This window comes from Oncorhynchus mykiss, chromosome 10, assembly GCF_013265735.2.
Source record: "Oncorhynchus mykiss isolate Arlee chromosome 10, USDA_OmykA_1.1, whole genome shotgun sequence".
Classification (NCBI taxonomy): domain Eukaryota; kingdom Metazoa; phylum Chordata; class Actinopteri; order Salmoniformes; family Salmonidae; genus Oncorhynchus; species Oncorhynchus mykiss.
In genome coordinates, this window is record NC_048574.1 from 8232676 (window position 1) to 8254086 (window position 21411).

General features: G+C 43.7%; 3 protein-coding genes across 13 annotated transcripts in view; 1 reads left to right on the forward strand and 2 right to left on the reverse strand.

Moving 5' to 3' along the window:
- The window catches only part of ankfy1 (ankyrin repeat and FYVE domain containing 1), a 38340-nt gene extending 31041 nt beyond the window's left edge, over window positions 1-7299 (reverse strand). For 2 of the 3 annotated variants that reach the window (XM_021617406.2, XM_036989613.1), the window contains exons 1-5: window positions 5750-6085; window positions 4107-4323; window positions 3624-3742; window positions 3272-3407; window positions 2885-3008 (exon numbers count right to left, since the gene is read on the reverse strand). In XM_021617406.2, coding sequence (XP_021473081.2) covers window positions 2885-3008; window positions 3272-3407; window positions 3624-3742; window positions 4107-4323; window positions 5750-5762 — 609 coding nt within the window. In that variant the 5' untranslated portion in view covers window positions 5763-6085. The other variant, XM_036989614.1, reaches the window with a different exon arrangement.
- A 497-nt stretch (window positions 7300-7796) lies between these two features.
- On the reverse strand, window positions 7797-21345 carry LOC110533316 (ubiquitin-conjugating enzyme E2 G1). Its single transcript, XM_036989624.1, has 6 exons — window positions 21149-21345; window positions 10852-10954; window positions 10394-10491; window positions 9949-10127; window positions 9562-9684; window positions 7797-9364 (listed from the first exon to the last, which is right to left on the reverse strand). The coding sequence occupies exons 1-5, from the start codon at window positions 21192-21194 to the stop codon at window positions 9598-9600; spliced, it is 513 nt and encodes a 170-aa protein (XP_036845519.1). The 5' UTR covers window positions 21195-21345; the 3' UTR covers window positions 7797-9364; window positions 9562-9597.
- The window catches only part of spns3 (spinster homolog 3 (Drosophila)), a 37276-nt gene continuing 35572 nt past the window's right edge, over window positions 19708-21411 (forward strand). For 7 of the 9 annotated variants that reach the window (XM_036989616.1, XM_036989622.1, XM_036989617.1 and 4 more), the window contains exon 1: window positions 19709-19971. The gene's annotated coding sequence lies outside the window, so the exon portion shown is untranslated. Of the gene's footprint in view, window positions 19972-21411 lie in introns of all 9 variants that reach the window. The other 2 variants (XM_036989621.1, XM_036989623.1) reach the window with 1 other exon arrangement.

The following is a 21411-nucleotide window of genomic DNA, read 5'->3' on the forward strand; positions in this document are numbered from 1 at the left end:
ATGAATAAAAACCTAGATTTTTGCGATACAGTGTTAAGGTGTAACATACAGTCATTTTGAACATTGCACTAATACATCCCAGTTAATTTGATATATCACCCAGCCCTAGTTGTCTGTCTTTAATGAAAACACTTCGAGGGTGTCAAATTGTATTCCTATTGAAATGAGAGCCATCTCCTCCTCACTCCAAACCTCTAATCAAAGTCTCTGCCAGAGTAGTAAAGGTAGAATGACACAACAGATTGAGCAGCAGCACTAAAAGCAGTCGGTCGGTCAGTCAGTCAGGTGGCTGAAGATGACCAGACATTTCCTGAGTCCTGATCATAAACGTAACCTTGAGAATCACGGGGCTCCGGAAGACGAGCGAAGGGATTTACGAGGTTATAAAACGAAGGGTTTTCTTGACACAGCAGGGCGAGAGAAAAGAGAGATAACTCCAGTCTGGGCTCAGGACTAAAAGACGAGGTGTATTACCCCCAGAGACTGGACAAATGGATACAGAACAGAGGACTTGTTTCCATGGGGAACGTAGTGATACCTTCCAGAGATTCAGCTGCTGGGAACAACTGATACATTATTGAATGCAATCGTTTCCATTGAAGGCGTTTTAAAATATATTTATCTTTAGACGAGGACAGTTAAGGAGACAGTATAATCCTGTCTACAGTTGGGACAGTCAGTGTAGTGTTTATCCTATATTCATTTAGCAGCAGAGGCCCAAAATATAATGTCATTTTTTTATATAGATATATACACAGGGCACTAAACATTATGAACACCTGCTCTTTCCATGACATAGACCAGGGGAAAGTAGGGCTGGGCGATATAGCCAAAATATATCACAGTATTTATTATTTTTTTTAAATACAATTAAAATATGGACGGTATTTGACAGGATTTTTAGTTTTTGAATAATAAAAGCTCTACATTTGCTTTATGGATAGTGAGTGATCCTAGGGTGCTTTATGAGTAGTGAGTGATCCTAGGGTGCTTTATGATTAGTGAGTGATCCTAGGGTGTTTTATGAGTAGTGAGTGATCCCAGGGTGCTTTATGAGTAGTGAGTGATCCCAGGGTGCTTTATGAGTAGTGAGTGATCCCAGGGTGCTTTATGAGTAGTGAGTGATCCCAGGGTGCTTTATGAGTAGTGAGTGATCCCAGGGTGCTTTATGAGTAGTGAGTGATCCCAGGGTGCTTTATGAGTAGTGAGTGATCCCAGGGTGCTTTATGAGTAGTGAGTGATCCTAGGGTGCATTATGGGTAGTGAGTGATCCCAGGGTGCTTTATGGGTAGTGAGTGATCCCAGGGTGCTTTATGAGTAGTGAGTGATCCTAGGGTGCATTATGGGTAGTGAGTGATCCCAGGGTGCTTTATGGGTAGTGCGTGATCCCAGGGTGGCAACACATACATTCTAAGTGGTTTCAATGAGTCTCTCCATTCTGATTGAACAGTATAAAACAATTCACCTGCAAACAAAACAAATTTCAGCACTTAAATAATTTCTGCATTTCCTGCACTCAATTGCAGTGGTGGAAAAAGTAACCAATTGTCAGACTTGAGTAAAAGTAAAGATGTGTTAATAGAAAGTTACTCAAGCAAGTCACCCAGTAAAATACTACTTGAGTAACAGCCTAAAATAATTTGGTTTTGAATATACTTAAGTATCAAAAGTAAATGTAATTGATAAAATACACTTAAGTATCAAAAGTATAAATAATATCAAATTCATTATATTAAGCAAACCAGACAACACCATGTTCTTTTTATTTACAGATAGCCAGGGGAACACTCCAACACTCAGACATCGTTTACAGATAGCCAGGGGAACACTCCAACACTCAGACATCGTTTACAGATAGCCAGGGGCACACTCCAACACTCAGACATCATTTACAGATAGCCAGGGGAAGACTCCAACACTCAGACATAATTTACAGATAGCCAGGGGAACACTCCAACACTCAGACATCATTTACAGATAGCCAGGGGCACACTCCAACACTCAGACATCATTTACAGATAGCCAGGGGAACACTCCAACACTCAGACATAATTTACAGATAGCCAGGGGCACACTCCAACACTCAGACATCATTTACAAACAAAGCGTGTGTGTTTAGTGAGTCCTCCAGATCAGAGGCAGTAGGGATGTTCTCTTAATAAGTGTGTGAATTTCACCATTTCCTTGTCCTGCTAAGCATTCAAAATGTAACGAGTACTTTTAGGTGTCAGGGAAAATGTGTGGAGTAAAAAGTACTGTATTTTCTTTAGGAATGCAGTGAAGTAAAAGTATAAGTTGTCAAAAAAACTAGTAAAGTACAGATACCAACAAACAAAAAACTTCAGTAGTACTTTAAAGTATTTTTACTTGAGTACTTTACAACACTGCTCAATTGAGATAATTTCCACACTGCCACATAGGGCTGCACGATAGGCAAATAATCTAGGACTTATTTTTAACCAAATGTTGCAATTGTGATTTGACTTGCGAATTCGAGCAAAACTGTTGGAATCATGGAAATACAAAGACTATTCTACTTATATAGTTAGAATTTAATAGTGGGCACTTTGAATACAGTGTTTGAGATGACAACGAATTAAAATGCCAGGGACGAGTTAATGTGACAGGGTAGGAACTAAAGTGTTGATAAGTGACTCCTAGGGGACTCTATAAGCTTTTGCATGTTCTCTTAGCTACTTCGTTCATGTAGCTAACATATTCTTCTTTGATTTGGACGATACTGGTGCACAAACAACATGCTGATTTAGGTCTACACCATCACTGGTATTATCAGGCTTTATTTGCTAGCTACGTTTGCTCTTACTCAGTACATTTATTAGCTAGCTAATAACAGAGAACAGTCAGTTGGACAGCGGAGACTCACCCAGTGGCTGGCGATGATCTCTCCACAGTAGTTCATGAGGGTTGTGGCATCCAGCTCCTCGGCCGTCTGGTAGAACCGGATACAGTTTCTCACGTTCACCGATGACATCACCCCTTTCTCACACCTTTTCCAAGAGAACAAAAAAGCAATATTTGAGGACATTGACGTCAATGGGAGATATTGTACAATGCATTCATAGCCTAGAAGATAGGAAAACACAAAGAGCATAGAGGGACTGTGAGTTTTAGATGACAGTCGGTAACAGTGCAGTCACCAACTAATCTACAAACCGTAACGAGTAGTCATCTACGAGGCAAGGTCATCAGCGACTGAGCAGAACTGATTCTCTCAAACAGGGACAGTGTGTGTCAGGCAGCCCCTGCCTACCTCTCTCGAAGCAGCTGCAGTTGGAAGCGGTTGGCCAGCTTCATCAGGTCGATGAGGAAGGCATCGTCCTCGCTGAGCTCCAGGTTGTCTGTGTAGGCCCAGCGCAACATTGCCATGGCAACCTCCGGTTTGGCATCTGGAACACCCAGCATGGTCGAAAAGACAGTGTTAACGACCCAGAGTGGAATGAAATGTAACTTTACTTAACTGTAGCTACACTGCTTTTAATGCATTTGTTGGAAGACAGTTTGTAGAGCATTTTCCAAAAAACAGTGGACTCGTCTATTTTCTTAGGGTACATTCTGGGGCATTGTGACCGATAGCGTGACAGCAGGGAGGATGCTCAACTCACCAGACAGGTCCAGTTCTGAGGTGGAGGCCAGGTTGGCCAGGCTCCAGGCATCACTGCGAGCAGCCAGGACAAACTTGTGAGCGTTGAGTGTCATCTCTCCAACCGTCACCTTCAGATCACTACAAACATGGCAACAGTCACAACACAAGTGAGAAAGAATATAGCCCATGTCCATAACTACAGTAACTAGGTGTTGCATATATTTTCCTAGGACTTCGGTAGAAAGCTGTGAATCGTAGAATATAAGACCTTGGTATAACCACCGGAAATAATTGATAATTGGGTGTCATTGAACAATGAATATGACATCAATTAATAAAACAATGAATATCACATCAAGTGCAATTTTCCCTTTTCTTGGCTTTTCCACATTAAGAAAAAAAAAAAAAAACCCAGCTGGTCCTCTTTCTGACTGTAACCATGGCAACAGCACACGTTGCTGCATACATTATATCACACCTCTTCCCCTCCTGTTCCCCTCACCTGTACTGGTCCTGCTGGTAGAGCTGGGCCACGATGTCAAGCAGACGGCTGATGAAGGTGTCTCCTGCCCCGGTTCCGAAGGTGTTGGTGGAGCCCTGGCCGGAGGTTTGAGCAGCCAGCACGGCACATCGCCTCTCTGTGTCAGCCAGCTTCTGCTGCATCTTCACATACTCCTGCCTCAGCAAGGCTAGGTGCTTCTGCAGCTTGGCCACCTCCTCTGTGGCACAGAGAGAGGGAAGAGACAGAGTGAGTTGAGAGGTAGAGAGGCAAATGGAGGAGGTGAAGAGAACAGGGAAGCTAGTAGAGAGCCTTATGCTGGATTAGGGTTGCATTAAGCACATTCTGGCTCACAATGCTTTGTGTTGTTTGTCCAGATTAGGAAATTAACCAAAATAGACGTTGTACAAACAAACAGTAAAACTAACCCGTCTAATTTTCTCTTACTATAGTAACCCAAATGAGAGTTGTATTGTTTCAAGGATGCCTAGTATTTCTCCAGGCAGGTTCCTGCCTAGATATAAGCTAGGGATGTTTCTCGTTAAAGCGTATTACGTGTCAGAGCCCACTCAACCCAGGAGTGCACATAACTTCCCGCTTCCATTTCCTTCCCATTTCTGCTAACATTTGAGTGAAGACTGAATGCTGAGGCAGCACATAACTTTGCCCTCCCACGGGTCAGAGGGTTAACTAGCTGACTGGCTATAGCTTCATATACAGTCATTGGGCTATTGTCATGGGGAATGGACGGCTGCCAGTACCACCTGATCAACGGCCACAGGAAAGGATCACTGCTGCAACAGCAAGATAGGCTGAGCTGTTTAACGAAAAAACTGTTTCAGGGTCACATATATTACCACAGTGCAACTTATTGTCACACTTCATTCATAACGTTCCATTCATTTTGAAAAGGGATATGATTGCCAATGTTGTGCATGTTATAAGCTTCTTATCTTCAACTCAGCACTTTTAGACATCTTAAAAATAAACTTTATAGGACCAATAAAAAAATCTAGCTTTCTCTAAGTGTCCACAGCACTTGGGACCACAATGGAAGAGTGACAAGTTTACGCAATCTAGCTAGTGAGAAATGATTGACTGACTTGAAAAAAAAAGGGAAATACTAAACGAAATCAATGCATGTTCCAGTTAAAAGGCAGCACACACACCAACTGGTATATCATTTTAATTTATACCGAGTAATTAGCAAGCTAGTACTGTAGGCCTACTCTACATTCACTCTTCGATGAGGATGCAACGAAACACAGCTGAATGTAAACATGTTTAAACTGGCTGTAGTCACAACTAAACAACACATGATCGAGGCACTAACAGTGCTGTCAAAGCAAGCAAATTAGCCAATTCATCTTGACTGAAGCCAAATTGATACATCACACTCGTCAAACACTCAAACATTTTCGCTAGTTACAAGAAAAATACGTGCTCAATGACAACAGCAATTTTGCATTTGGTTACAATGCTTAATTTAACTATCTAGCATGGTACTGTAGCCAAAGTTAGCTAACTAACGGTACATTGTAACATTATAATGCTCATCATAAAAATGAACCCGTTCTCGGGTCGATTTGCTAAGTTACAAAAATAATAACGTTGACTAATATCAAATGGTCGCGTGGAATAATCACCTTCCTTGTGCATTCTGCGTTAGTAAATTCTGCTTTCTTTAGTTACCAATCCCGTTCATTGAGTCCAACCACCCGGCGTATTAAGTGGCTAGCCTGCTAAACTAGCCAACGTTTAGTTGCCTTCTCCGCCCAACCCAACAACATACCACCCGACGAGCTACTGAGTTGCAAGTGAAAATTAGCAACTAACTGTACAAGACGAAGGGGAGACAGTCGTTTATGTTTTTATAACATTGCAAATCCCAATTAAATCAAATACAGTATAGCCATTAAAATAATGTATTTAATTCGAGTCTTAGAAAGAAAGGGCGTAAAAAAAAATGTTCAACAAATCAGTCACATACCCTCAGCCATGATGGTTCCGTGGCTTTTTGGTTTGGTATCGCGAGATCACAGAGCTGAAAGTAGGCGGTGACAATAAATTCTCTATTCGACAGGTGTACCAGCATCTTTCCGAAGTTGCCTTGAAAAGTAAGTGGCATCTTTGACTGATATGCATTGTGAAATAATACACTAAGAAGTTTCCAAATCTGTATTGACTGCGTACATCTACCTTGCATATTGTTTCAGATCAATGAGAATGCATGCATTAGGTACGTGTGTTTAGCTATACCTACATGTTATTATGAATGATCTTCATAATAATTTGGGATTGGTTGAAAAGCGTGAGACATTTGCTGGGCATAAGGTTAAGTGGTACTTGCATTGTCTAGACTGGAGCCTGTTCTTGGCACAGATCCCCGAAACCTGCTTTCCTGAGATCTCTGCCCAGCCAGCAGTTCATGTGGGGAAAGGGAATAAGTCTGTGGCAATCGCAACACCTCACATTGTGTGAAAGTGATACTTGGCTTTCTTCTGAATATGAGAAACTACTAACACACACACTATTCCCACATTTGTGCCAAGTGACAGTATTCAATTGTTTATTGTTAATGATATCAATGAGTCACAGATACTTGCTAAATCTAGCTTAATGTGTTGTGTGACAACTACATGATACACTATGTATACAAAAGTATGTAGACACCCCTTCAAATTAGTGGATTCGGCTATTTCAGCCACACCTGTTGCTGACAGGTGTATAAAATTGAGCCCACCGCCATGCAATCTCCATAGACAAACATTGGCAGTAGAATGGCTTAACTGAAGAGCTGTGACTTTCAACGTGGCGCCATCATAGTCAGTTCGTCAATTTTTTGCCCTGCTAGAGCTGCCCTGGTCAACTGTAAGTGCTGTTATGGTGAAGTGGAAATGTCTAGGAGCAACAACGGCTCAGTTGCGAAGTGGTAGACCACACAAGCTCACAGAACTGGACCGCCGAATGCTGAAGCTCGTAAAAATCATCTGTCCTCGGTTACAAAACTCACTACATTGGAGGCAATGTCAGCACAAGAACTGTTAATATGGAGCTTCATGAATTGGGTTTCCGTGGCCGAGCAGCCGCACACAAGCCTAAAATCACCATGTGCAATGCCAAGCGTCGGCTGGAGTGGTGTAAAGCTCGCCACCATTGGACTCTGGAACAGTAGAAACGCGTTCTCTGGAGTGACGAATCACACTTCACCATCTGGCAGTCCCACAAACAAATCTGGGTTTGGCAGATGCCAGGAGAACACTACCTACCCGAATGCATAGTGCCAACTGTAAAGTTTGGTGGAGGAGGAATAATGGTTTGGCTTGGCCCCTTAGTTCAAGTGAAGGAAAATCTTAACATTCTAAACGATTCTGTGCTTCCAACTTTGTGGCAACAGTTTGGGGAAGGTCCTTTTCCTATTTAAGCATAACAATGCCCCCCCATCAACAAAGCGAGGTCCATACAGAAATGGTTTGTCGAGATTGATGTAGAAGAACTTGACTGGCCTACACAGAGTCCTGACCTCAACCCCATTGAACACATTTGGGATGAATTGGAGTTTCTGAATGCGAGGCAGGCCTAATCGCCCAACATCAGCGCACAACTTCATTAATGCTCTAGTGGCTGAACGGAAGCAAGTCCTCGAAGGACCAAGTTTGGGATACCCTGACCTAGGGGTTCAGACACCACATGATACACATGAGAACATGCTAGGAAGTAAGATCATGTGTGTAACAAAGAAGTACATGTCTGGTAATATGACAAAACATTGTACATATAATTTTCATTAAAATAAAACACCCCAACAATTATTGGAGGGGGAATCATATTTTAGAAGAACTCACTACACAAGGTGACAATTTTCATACCGTGAAAAATATACATCAGAATTTTGTCTTTGTACATTAGGCAAGTAAACTGCAATAGTCCATCAGAGCCAGAATAAAATCAAACACCAGGGGGGGGGGGGGGGGGGAAGAGAGGAAGGGAAAATAAAACATGGCACAAACATACATTTTAAATCAAAACCCAGACACTACTACCAGCATGGAAACCTAACGTTAAAGCATGCATAACAAATCCTACCTATGACACCACACAAAGGAAACCAAGTGTTGTAAATTCATCTGTTTCATCAAGGTGACTCTTAAGAGAAATAGCTCCCCTAAATCTCATCAGAATATTAAAAACAAATATAAGACCGTACACCACACATCTGGGGAAGGTTATTGCTACACCAAATGGTTACCAATATGTTTGATTATACATTGTACTGGTGTGAAGGGTTATAAAATAACACTTAAGCGGTTAACAATTTCTCTTGACTTCTCTGAAACTAACTCTGGTTCAATACAGGGTGCAATTGCCAAGCAATTTAATAGGAGGCACTTTTTAAAAAATGTATAATTAAAAACCTAACTACGAGCTCAATTTGTGAATGCATGACTTGTAATGGCTATGTCCATCTCCAAAGAAACACACCTGAACTTGACAAATGAGGTATGTGATCAATTCGGGGTACATGTGCATCATGATAGGGGAAGTTCCTAATGGTGTTAAAAATCCAAAATAAAGACTTGCCTCTATAAACTTATTCATATTTTAAAATGGTGAATTTTCCTTGGTGCTAAGGGTGAAGAAACCTAACATGACAAGCATGCTACAGAATGTGTCTATTCTAGTGCACCCTCTGCCATAAATGCCATTTTGGCCCGATATTCCGGTCATTCTAGAACCCGAACTCCGCTGTTCTCCAATAGTGGGATTCTACAACAGCATCGCATTCTTACCATTCTGCCTTCTTCAAGGCTTCCTGTCCATCAAAGCAACCTGTAACATACCTACACTAATACACACTAGAGTGGATGTTGAACGGGGAAGAGGACTAAAAACGTCAATAACTCACAGGGCTCAAATTCTACCTAAAGAAGCACTACTTATTTGGTACTATGTGTCTTGCTGGATGGGTAGGAACAGTTTATATATTATCCAGTTTTAGGTCTGTGCTATATACAGATCTTTACAATCTCTTCCTGAAAAGTTCATAGACTTCAAAAAAAACGTGTTATTCATCTTCTGTTTTGTTGTTTTCGAGTTGGCACTTGTGTGGCAGTTTTCGGTCAGCATGTGGCAACAGCTGTTAAGTTCTATTGCAGCCTATTGTTGCCAGACGGTTTCTGCCAAATGCAATGAAGACGAGCCTGGCAATCGGGTAGCAGAGTGCAGGAAAACAGTGCCATGTTGTTTCTCAAATTGGAGACCTGTGGAAGACGACAACTTGAAACATATTGATATACTGTAATACACTTCCAGTAGAGTGTCTTCAGAAAATGCAACAGGTACGAACAAAAGTGTGAACAGTTGGATAAGTGACTCAGAGATGCAGTATAATCACATTGGGACCTCTTCAAAACTACAAGACATGACTTGTGAAAGACCAAAAGTCCACTATTCTTACCCTGAAAAAGTGAAGCTAGACGCAGCTTGATAAAATTCACTCAAAGGCAGTCTCTTGGCTCTTTCTTACACAACGGGCCACTTTCCTTTTAAATTCCCCATGTCGGTCTTCCCTCCACTCTTTCTGCAGGGGGAATCAAAGGTGCAAAAACATTTAAGTTCAAAGATGATGACAGTTCTGCTCTCCACAAAAATACAAATTTGATGTTAGAGAACCTGCAACATTCAGAATATATTCAGAATGATGTGCACTAAAAAGAGACAGAATCGAAATCCCCATTTACTCCTTTTGTCCCAAACAACAATCCACTGATTGTCTATGTATAAAGAACTAATCCGTGTGAGCTTAAACCAGTGATTTGGCCCCTCGGGTGAAAATGAGACTCACTGCAGCGTCGACATTGGCAGGCGAGTCTCCGTTCGGGTCCGCCAACATAGAGATAACACTAATCATGATGGTTTCCACCGTGTGGATGGGCAGCCAGCGCTCCTCAGGCTTCTCGTAGCCGTACTTATCCTCACCAGGCTCGTGTAAAATAGATATACATACGGCACCGTTCTTGTCAACTGCAAACAGGACAACAGACATGAAATTAGACTTGTGTTCTATTGAAACCTTTCATGTAAACATCCATTTATTGATGTGTGTGTGTGTGTGTGTGTAAACAAGGATTTTGGTGCATTCCATAAAAGTCTTTACTTTAATGAGAAACACAACTGATCCTCCAGAGGGATAGCTGACATTTCCCAAACAGTAAAACAGACCCCCCCCCCCCCCCCACCCCGAGGAGAAAAAAAAAAAAAAACACCCAGTACAATTGACCCATACTTACCATTAGGGTGCCATATATCTGTGATAAATGTCATTTTAGGTGGCCTGAGAGGGTAGTCTTTGGGAAACGTGAGGTGTGCTTTGAACACACCACCTTCACTGTGAACAGGAAGGCAGAGAGAAATGCCAGTCGTTATGGTCCAATAGCAGGGGGGGTTGGGTAAGATCTAGACATTTTGACAGACAACTGTTGTACATGACATATACATTAGTGGTGCTCTCGGGTTGACTCATAACCCGCAGTCCCCATGGTTATGGGGAGTTAGGTCTACTGCATTTTCTCCCCGGTCCCTAAACGTCTTTGCTTCGAGATTGAAGCAGCAGAGAAAACAGATGGGTTGTTAGCGATAGCTGAACCGCGCACCACTAAAATACATACCCACATACAAATACTCCCCAGCTGACTCATCAACCCATCCGCACAGCAAACTCAGAGTGGAACTGGGCTGGCAGACTTACTAGCATGTGTCTGGTGGGCCGATGATTAAGACTTCCCATCTGTAGAGGTCGTTATCGTCTATCAAACCTGCTGAGAATCCCTCCACTGGGTTCTTATTGAGCTCTGCGAAATCAAGAGAAAACATTTTAACAGTTTTTTTCCCATTCGAAATACAATGTTTGACAGTGCTGTTCTACGGTGCTGTTCTACGGTGATGTTCTACGGTGATGTTTGACAGTGCTGTTCTACAGTAATGTTTGACAGTGCTGTTCTACGGTGATGTTTGACAGTGCTGTTCTACGGTGATGTTCTACAGTGCTGTTCTACGGTGATGTTTGACAGTGCTGTTCTACGGTGATGTTTGACAGTGCTGTTCTACGGTGATGTTTGACAGTGCTGTTCTATGGTGATGTTTGACAGTGCTGTTCTACGGTGATGTTTGACAGTGCTGTTCTACGGTGATGTTTGACAGTGCTGTTCTACGGTGATGTTTGACAGTGCTGTTCTACGGTGATGTTTGACGGTGCTGTTCTACGGTGATGTTCTACAGTGCTGTTCTACGGTGATGTTTGACAGTGCTGTTCTACGGTGATGTTTGACAGTGCTGTTCTACGGTGATGTTTGACGGTGCTGTTCTACGGTGATGTTTGACGGTGCTGTTCTACGGTGCTGTTCGACGGTGATGTTTGATAGTGCTGTTCTACGGTGATGTTTGACAGTGATGTTCTACGGTGATGTTTGACGGTGCTGTTCTACGGTGATGTTTGACGGTGCTGTTCTACGGTGATGTTTGACGGTGCTGTTCTACAGTGATGTTCTACGGTGATGTTTGACGGTGCTGTTCTACGTTGATGTTTGACGGTGCTGTTCTACAGTGCTGTTCTACGGTGATGTTTGACAGTGCTGTTCTACGGTGATGTTTGACAGTGCTGTTCTACGGTGATGTTCTACAGTGCTGTTCTACGGTGATGTTTGACGGTGATGTTCTACGGTGATGTTTGATGGTGCTGTTCTACGGTGATGTTTGACAGTGCTGTTCTACGGTGATGTTTGACGGTGCTGTTCTACGGTGATGTTTGACGGTGCTGTTCTACGGTGATGTTTGACAGTGCTGTTCTACGCTGATGTTTGACAGTGCTGTTCTACGGTGATGTTTGACAGTGCTGTTCTACGGTGATGTTTGACAGTGCTGTTCTACAGTGATGTTTGACAGTGCTGTTCTACGGTGATGTTTGACAGTGCTGTTCTACAGTGATGTTTGACAGTGCTGTTCTACGGTGATGTTCTACAGTGCTGTTCTACGGTGATGTTTGACAGTGCTGTTCTACGGTGATGTTTGACAGTGCTGTTCTACGGTGATGTTTGACAGTGCTGTTCTAAGGTGATGTTTGACAGTGCTGTTCTACGGTGATGTTTGACAGTGCTGTTCTACGGTGATGTTTGACGGTGCTGTTCTACGGTGATGTTCTACAGTGCTGTTCTACGGTGATGTTTGACAGTGCTGTTCTACGGTGATGTTTGACAGTGCTGTTCTACGGTGATGTTTGACAGTGCTGTTCTACGGTGATGTTTGACAGTGCTGTTCTACGGTGATGTTTGACGGTGCTGTTCTACGGTGCTGTTCTACGGTGATGTTTGACAGTGCTGTTCTACGGTGATGTTTGACAGTGCTGTTCTACGGTGATGTTTGACAGTGCTGTTCTACGGTGATGTTTGACAGTGATGTTCTACGGTGATGTTTGACGGTGCTGTTCTACGGTGATGTTTGACGGTGCTGTTCTACGGTGATGTTTGACGGTGCTGTTCTACAGTGATGTTCTACGGTGATGTTTGACGGTGCTGTTCTACGTTGATGTTTGACGGTGCTGTTCTACAGTGCTGTTCTACGGTGATGTTTGACAGTGCTGTTCTGCGGTGATGTTTGACAGTGCTGTTCTACGGTGCTGTTCTACGGTGATGTTCTACAGTGCTGTTCTACGGTGATGTTTGACGGTGATGTTCTACGGTGATGTTTGACGGTGCTGTTCTACGGTGATGTTTGACAGTGCTGTTCTACGGTGATGTTTGACGGTGCAGTTCTACGGTGATGTTTGACGGTGCTGTTCTACGGTGATGTTTGACAGTGCTGTTCTACAGTGATGTTTGACAGTGCTGTTCTACGGTGATGTTTGACAGTGCTGTTCTACGGTGATGTTTGACAGTGCTGTTCTACGGTGATGTTTGACAGTGCTGTTCTACGGTGATGTTTGACAGTGCTGTTCTACAGTGATGTTTGACAGTGCTGTTCTACGGTGATGTTTGACAGTGCTGTTCTACGGTGATGTTTGACAGTGCTGTTCTACGGTGATGTTTGACGGTGCTGTTCTACGGTGATGTTTGACGGTGCTGTTCTACGGTGATGTTTGACGGTGCTGTTCTACGGTGATGTTTGACGGTGCTGTTCTACGGTGCTGTTTGACAGTGCTGTTCTACGGTGCTGTTCTACGGTGATGTTCTACAGTGCTGTTCTACGGTGATGTTTGACAGTGCTGTTCTACGGTGATGTTTGACAGTGCTGTTCTACGGTGATGTTTGACAGTGCTGTTCTACGGTGATGTTTGACAGTGCTGTTCTACGGTGATGTTTGACAGTGCTGTTCTACGGTGATGTTTGACAGTGATGTTCTACGGTGATGTTTGACGGTGCTGTTCTACGGTGATGTTTGACGGTGCTGTTCTACAGTGATGTTTGACAGTGCTGTTCTACGGTGATGTTTGACAGTGCTGTTCTACGGTGATGTTTGACAGTGCTGTTCTACGGTGATGTTTGACAGTGCTGTTCTACGGTGATGTTTGACAGTGCTGTTCTACGGTGATGTTTGACAGTGCTGTTCTACGGTGCTGTTCTACGGTGATGTTTGACAGTGCTGTTCTACGGTGCTGTTCTACGGTGATGTTTGACAGTGCTGTTCTACGGTGCTGTTCTACAGTGATGTTTGACGGTGCTGTTCTACGGTGATGTTTGACAGTGCTGTTCTACGGTGATGTTTGACAGTGCTGTTCTACAGTGTTGTTCTACGGTGATGTTTGACAGTGCTGTTCTACAGTGATGTTTGACAGTGCTGTTCTACGGTGATGTTTGACAGTGCTGTTCTACGGTGATGTTTGACAGTGCTGTTCTACGGTGATGTTTGACAGTGCTGTTCTACGGTGCTGTTCTACGGTGATGTTTGACAGTGCTGTTCTACGGTGCTGTTCTACGGTGATGTTTGACAGTGCTGTTCTACGGTGCTGTTCTACAGTGATGTTTGACGGTGCTGTTCTACGGTGATGTTTGACAGTGCTGTTCTACGGTGCTGTTCTACGGTGATGTTTGACAGTGCTGTTCGACGGTGATGTTCTACGGTGATGTTTGACAGTGCTGTTCTACGGTGATGTTTGACGGTGCTGTTCTACGGTGATGTTTGACAGTGCTGTTCTACAGTGCTGTTCTACGGTGATGTTTGACAGTGCTGTTCTACGGTGCTGTTCTACGGTGATGTTTGACAGTGCTGTTCTACGGTGATGTTTGACAGTGCTGTTCTACGGTGATGTTTGACAGTGCTGTTCTACAGTGATGTTTGACGGTGCTGTTCTACGGTGATGTTTGACAGTGCTTTTCTACGGTGATGTTCTACGGTGCTGTTCTACGGTGATGTTTGACGGTGATGTTTGACGGTGATGTTTGACGGTGATGTTCTACGGTGATGTTTGACGGTGCTGTTCTACGGTGATGTTTGACAGTGCTGTTCTACGGTGATGTTTGACAGTGCTGTTCAACGGTGCTGTTCTACGGTGATGTTTGACAGTGCTGTTCTACGCTGATGTTTGACAGTGCTGTTCTACGGTGATGTTTGACAGTGCTGTTCTACGGTGATGTTCTACGGTGATGTTTGACAGTGCTGTTTGACGGTGCTGTTCTACGGTGATGTTTGACAGTGCTGTTTGACGGTGCTGTTCTATGGTGATGTTTGACAGTGCTGTTCTACGGTGATGTTTGACAGTGCTGTTTGACGGTGCTGTTCTACGGTGATGTTTGACAGTGCTGTTTGACGGTGCTGTTCTACGGTGATGTTTGACAGTGCTGTTCTACGGTGATGTTTGACGGTGCTGTTCTACGGTGATGTTTGACGGTGCTGTTCTACGGTGATGTTTGACGGTGCTGTTCTACGGTGCTGTTCTACGGTGATGTTTGACAGTGCTGTTCTACAGTGATGTTTGACAGTGCTGTTCTACGCTGATGTTTGACGGTGATGTTCTACAGTGATGTTTGACGGTGCTGTTCTACGGTGATGTTCTACAGTGCTGTTCTACGGTGATGTTTGACAGTGCTGTTCTACGGTGATGTTTGACAGTGCTGTTCTATGGTGATGTTTGACAGTGCTGTTTGACGGTGCTGTTCTACGGTGATGTTTGACAGTGCTGTTTGACGGTGCTGTTCTACGGTGATGTTCTACAGTGCTGTTCTACGGTGATGTTTGACAGTGCTGTTCTACGGTGATGTTTGACAGTGCTGTTCTACGGTGATGTTTGACAGTGCTGTTCTACGGTGATGTTCTACGGTGCTGTTCTACGGTGATGTTTGACAGTGCTGTTCTACGGTGATGTTTGACAGTGCTGTTCTACGGTGATGTTTGACAGTGCTGTTCTACGGTGATGTTTGACGGTGATGTTCTACGGTGCTGTTCTACGGTGCTGTTCTACGGTGATGTTTGACAGTGCTGTTCTACGGTGATGTTTGACAGTGCTGTTCTACGGTGATGTTTGACAGTGCTGTTCTACGGTGATGTTTGACAGTGCTGTTCTACGGTGATGTTCTACGGTGATGTTTGACAGTGCTGTTCTACGGTGATGTTTGACAGTGCTGTTCTACGGTGATGTTTGACGGTGCTGTTCTACGGTGATGTTTGACGGTGCTGTTCTACGGTGATGTTTGACAGTGCTGTTCTACGGTGATGTTTGACAGTGCTGTTCTACGGTGATGTTCTACGGTGATGTTTGACGGTGCTGTTCTACGGTGATGTTTGACGGTGCTGTTCTACGGTGATGTTTGACAGTGCTGTTCTACGGTGATGTTTGACAGTGCTGTTCTACGGTGATGTTTGACAGTGCTGTTCTACGGTGATGTTTGACAGTGCTGTTCTACGGTGATGTTCTACAGTGCTGTTTGACAGTGCTGTTCGACGGTGATGTTCTACGGTGATGTTCTACGGTGATGTTTGACGGTGCTGTTCTACGGTGATATTTGACAGTGCTGTTCTACGGTGATGTTCTACAGTGCTGTTTGACAGTGCTGTTCTACGGTGCTGTTCTACGGTGATGTTTGACAGTGCTGTTCTACGGTGATGTTCTACAGTGCTGTTTGACAGTGCTGTTCTACGGTGCTGTTCTACGGTGATGTTTGACAGTGCTGTTCTACGGTGATGTTCTACAGTGCTGTTTGACAGTGCTGTTCTACGGTGCTGTTCTACGGTGATGTTTGACAGTGCTGTTCTACGGTGATGTTCTACGGTGATGTTTGACAGTGCTGTTCTACGGTGATGTTCTACGGTGATGTTTGACGGTGCTGTTCTACGGTGATGTTTGACGGTGCTGTTCTACGGTGATGTTTGACGGTGCTGTTCTACGGTGATGTTTGACGGTGCTGTTCTACGGTGATGTTTGACAGTGCTGTTCTACGGTGATGTTCTACAGTGCTGTTCTACGGTGATGTTTGACAGTGCTGTTCTACGGTGATGTTCTACAGTGCTGTTTGACAGTGCTGTTCGACGGTGATGTTCTACAGTGCTGTTTGACAGTGCTGTTCGACGGTGATGTTCTACAGTGCTGTTTGACAGTGCTGTTCTACGGGGGGTGAGCGACTTACTACAACTGCTGTTAATGGGGAGTGAGCGACTATTACTACAACTGCTGTTAATGGGGGGTGAGCGACTTACTACGACTGCTGTTAATGGGGGGTGAGCGACTATTACTACGACTGTTACTGGGGGGTGAGCGACTATTTCTACGACTGTTACTGGGGGGTGAGCGACTATTACTACGACTGCTGTTACTGGGGGGTGAGCGACTATTACTACGACTGCTGTTACTGGGGGGTGAGCGACTATTACTACGACTGCTGTTACTGGGGGGTGAGCGACTATTACTACGACTGCTGTTACTGGGGGGTGAGCGACTTACTACGACTGCTGTTAATGGGGGGTGAGCGACTTACTACGACTGTTACTGGGGGGTGAGCGACTTACTACGACTGCTGTTACTGGGGGGTGAGCAACTTACTACGACTGCTGTTACTGGGGGTGAGCGGCTATTACTACGACTGCTGTTACTGGGGGTGAGCGACTTACTACGACTGCTGTTACTGGGGGGTGAGCGACTATTACTACGACTGCTGTTACTGGGGGGTGAGCGACTATTACTACGACTGCTGTTACTGGGGGGTGAGCGACTATTACTACGACTGCTGTTACTGGGGGGTGAGCGACTATTACTACGACTGCTGTTACTGGGGGGTGAGCGACTATTACTACGACTGCTGTTACTGGGGGGTGAGCGACTATTACTACGACTGCTGTTACTGGGGGGTGAGCGACTTACTACGACTGCTGTTACTGGGGGGTGAGCGACTTACTACGACTGCTGTTACTGGGGGGTGAGCGACTATTACTACGACTGCTGTTACTGGGGGGTGAGCGACTATTACTACGACTGCTGTTACTGGGGGGTGAGCGACTATTACTACGACTGCTGTTACTGGGGGGTGAGCGACTATTACTACGACTGCTGTTACTGGGGGGTGAGCGACTATTACTACGACTGCTGTTACTGGGGGGTGAGCGACTATTACTACGACTGCTGTTACTGGGGGGTGAGCGACTATTACTACGACTGCTGTTACTGGGGGGTGAGCGACTATTACTACGACTGCTGTTACTGGGGGGTGAGCGACTATTACTACGACTGCTGTTACTGGGGGGTGAGCGACTATTACTACGACTGCTGTTACTGGGGGGTGAGCGACTTACTACGACTGCTGTTACAAGGGGGTGAGCGACTATTACTACGACTGCTGTTACTGGGGGGTGAGCGGCTATTACTACGACTGCTGTTACTGGGGGGGAGCGACTATTACTACGACTGCTGTTAATGGTGGTGAGTGACTACGACTATTAATGGGGGTGAGCGAGGAGTCAAAGGAAAACTGATGTAGTACCAATGATGTGTATAAACCCTGGACTGACAGGGGCGCTGTATTGAAGCCAAAAGGGTAGCCATCTTGGCACTCAATTTAAAAAATATATTTTTGAAGCTCTAGTAATGCATTTATTAACGTCTACACTAGTTTTTGCTATGTTTGTTCTATCCCAGACACCATACTGCATACTTTAAAACTACAATATGTGGAGCTAAATATACAAATAAAAATATATTTAAAAAAAAATATTTAAAGCATTTTATTTTGAGAGTAGTAATGTTACTGTCCCCACCACGATAGAAAATATGTAATTGTGTCCGTGAAATATTTAATTGAAATACTGTAAAACTCCATTTCTAGAGGACTGCTATCCTACTAAGGCGTACCAATATGGCCGACTAGTGGCTTCAAAGCCAATCACTGGCCAATACATAGCATCAGCAATCCAGGGTTTATATACAGTACTAGTCAAAAGTTTGGAAACACCTACTCATTCAAGGGTTTATCTTAATGTTTTACTATTTTCTACATTGTAGAATAATAGTGAAGACATCAAAACTATGAAATAACAGATATGGAATCATGTAGTAACCCCAAAAAAAGTGTTATTTTATGATGAATGAATGATGAAACTGGCTCTCATGAGGACCGCCACAGGAAAGGAAGACCCAGAGTTACCTCTGCTGCAGAGGATAAGTTCATTAGCGTTAAATACACCTCAGATTGCAGCCCAGATAAATGCTTCAGAGTTCAAGTAAGACACATCAACTGTTCAGAGGAGACTGTGTGAATCTGGCCTTCTTGGTCAAATTGCTACAACAAAAAAATCAACTACTAAAAGGACAAAAAAGGACTAAAAGGACAATAAAACGAGCCAAGAAACACAAGCAATGGACATTAGAACCGTGGAAATCTGTCCTTTGGTTTGATGAGTCCAAATGTGAAATTTTTGGTTCCAACCGCCGTGTCTTTGTGAGTCGCAGAGTAGGTGAACGGATGATCTCCACATGTGTGGTTCCCACCATGAGACATGAAGGAGGTGGTGTGATGGTGCTTTGCTGGTGACACTGTGTGATTTATTTAGAATTCAAGGCACACTTAACCAGCATGGCTACTACAGCATTCTGCAGTCATACACCATCCCATCTGGTTTGTGCTTAGTGGGACTATCATTTGTTTTTTAACAGGACAATGACCCAACACATCTGCAGGCTGTGTAAGGGCTATTTGCCCAAGAAGGAGAGTGATGGAGTGCTGCATCTGGCCTCCGCAATCACCCGATCTCAACCCAATTGAGATGGTGTGGGATGAGTTGGACCACAGAGTGAAGGAAAAGCAGTCAACAAGTGCTCAGCATATGTGGGAACGCCTTCAAAACTGTTGGAAAAGCATTCCTCGTGAAGCTGGTTGAGAGAATGTCAAGAGTGTGCAAAGCTGTCATCAAGGCAAAGGGTGGCTACTTTGAAGAATCTCAAATATACATATAGTTTGATTTAATACTTTTTGATTCAATGTGTTTATTCATTGTCTTTATGTCTTAATTATTTTTACAATGTAGAAAATAGTCAAAACTAAAACCTTTGAATGAGTAGATGTGTTCAAACTTTTGACTGGTAGTGCACGTTATGAAGTAGTACATCCCCTTTGAACAGCAACCCTGGCGATCATGTTTAGGGCCAGCGAAGGCCACTGGAACACAGCCACATGGGGCTTCAGATTGAGCTGTTCTCAGCTGAGAAACCTTGGCAAGGTGCAGCAATAGCCAAGTAAAACACAACGATAAAGTGTAACTCAGACTACATCGGGTCACTGTCAGTAGCTACGAGGAAACAGACGGCGGTTGTATTTTACGAACGTTTTAATGAAAAGTATGGATTACAGCAAACAAATTAAGGCACACCGCTACGGAGTTTCAACAGATGTACACGGTAAGGGTTTAAATTTCGACCTTCGGCGACTCGATGTAGTCGGAGATACAGTCCACACACACACGTCTCCGCTCAACTTTATTGAAGTCAAGTACATCGTGGAGTTTAATTGTACTTGGCTAGAGGCAGCAGTATGTTTATGCATGTCTGTCTAGCTTTTACATGTGTATGAAAAAGGAAATAAAATAGCCCATGATTTCACCATGCTATTGTACACAATTTATTTCTATATCCCCCTTCAATATAAAACATTAACAATATAAACATGGTATCTATCACTCTGAACAGGTCATTGAAGTTTGACAGACAGCCATATTAGGCTAACTAGGTACATTTCTGAATGTACACCAGGCACCTCGGTTATTTGCGGTAGCTAGCGAGCTACAATGCGTCAATCCAGGAAATCGGTGGCGTGCAGGGATTATGCCATGCCTAGTTAACCAGACATTATGCTGCCCTTTACTGTCAAGAGACAACTTGTTCTGCATGGAGGGAAAAACTATATATAAACGGGTGGTTCAGAAACTCCTGCACGGCCCTTAATTTAAAAATCAAGCTGCCAGCTGTCCAATGACCACCGACTGGTAGTTGACGCGTGTCTGATAACGTTGAGTTAGAAATCGACATCACGTTCAAAACAAAGGGGTGGGATATTACACACGTTACGTTTAGCTTGCTATCTAGTTAGCTTAGCTAAAGTTGAACCATATAAACGTGAACGTTATCCCCAAACATACACGTGGATGGCTAGCCACCGAACGACTAAATATTACCCCAAACTTGGTGGAAAGATAGAAAATAGTGTAGCGATGTTAGTTGAATTACTGCCAACTGTAACGTTAGTTCGTTGCCACTGGTTAGCTAATGTGAGATGATTTAGCTTAACGTTGACACAACAAGGGAGGATATTTAAAGACCACATATTTTATTTGACTCGCTATATTCAACTATCAAAATGAAGTAAGCCAAGATGTGACATTTCACACCATATACACGATAGTAGTTAGATTGGATAAAAGTAAAAGCCGAAACAAAGATTTTACGTGGGCCAAATGAGATGGATTAAGCTAACGTTAGCTAGCATAGCAACCCGACCAGCGGAAAAAAAAATAAACCGTTTATAACTAAGTATAACGTTTTAAATGAGTTGACGTTAGCCACCAGTTTTATAAATTACCTGCCAGCTGTCTCCTGAGTAACAGTGCTGCCTGAGGCTCCGTCATGTTTTTTTTAACAACTTGGATTACAAAATGACAAATGTTAATATTGCTTGGTGAGAGAATTAGCTAGCTATCTATTTTCAATAAATAACGACAGCGCCGGTGCAGTTCTTCTTCTTCGGTATAACAGCAGTCCGTAAACAAACGTTAACGGTGCATGCCACCACCTACTGTGCTGGAGTGTGTGATTAATCCCGGTCTACAATTCTTCTTCATCTTC

What these genes read in the sequence shown, in the direction of transcription:
- LOC110533316 (XM_036989624.1), bottom strand. Translation starts at nt 21,194, where the DNA reads ATGACGGAGCCTCAGGCAGCACTGTTACTCAGGAGACAGCTGGCAG. An exon ending in GGCCCACCAGACACATGCTA is followed by an intron (nt 10,492 to 10,851) that starts GTAAGTCTGCCA and finishes TCCTGTTCACAG; the next exon opens with TGAAGGTGGTGTGTTCAAAG. An exon ending in CTGCCAATGTCGACGCTGCA is followed by an intron (nt 9,685 to 9,948) that starts GTGAGTCTCATT and finishes TTCCCCCTGCAG; the next exon opens with AAAGAGTGGAGGGAAGACCG.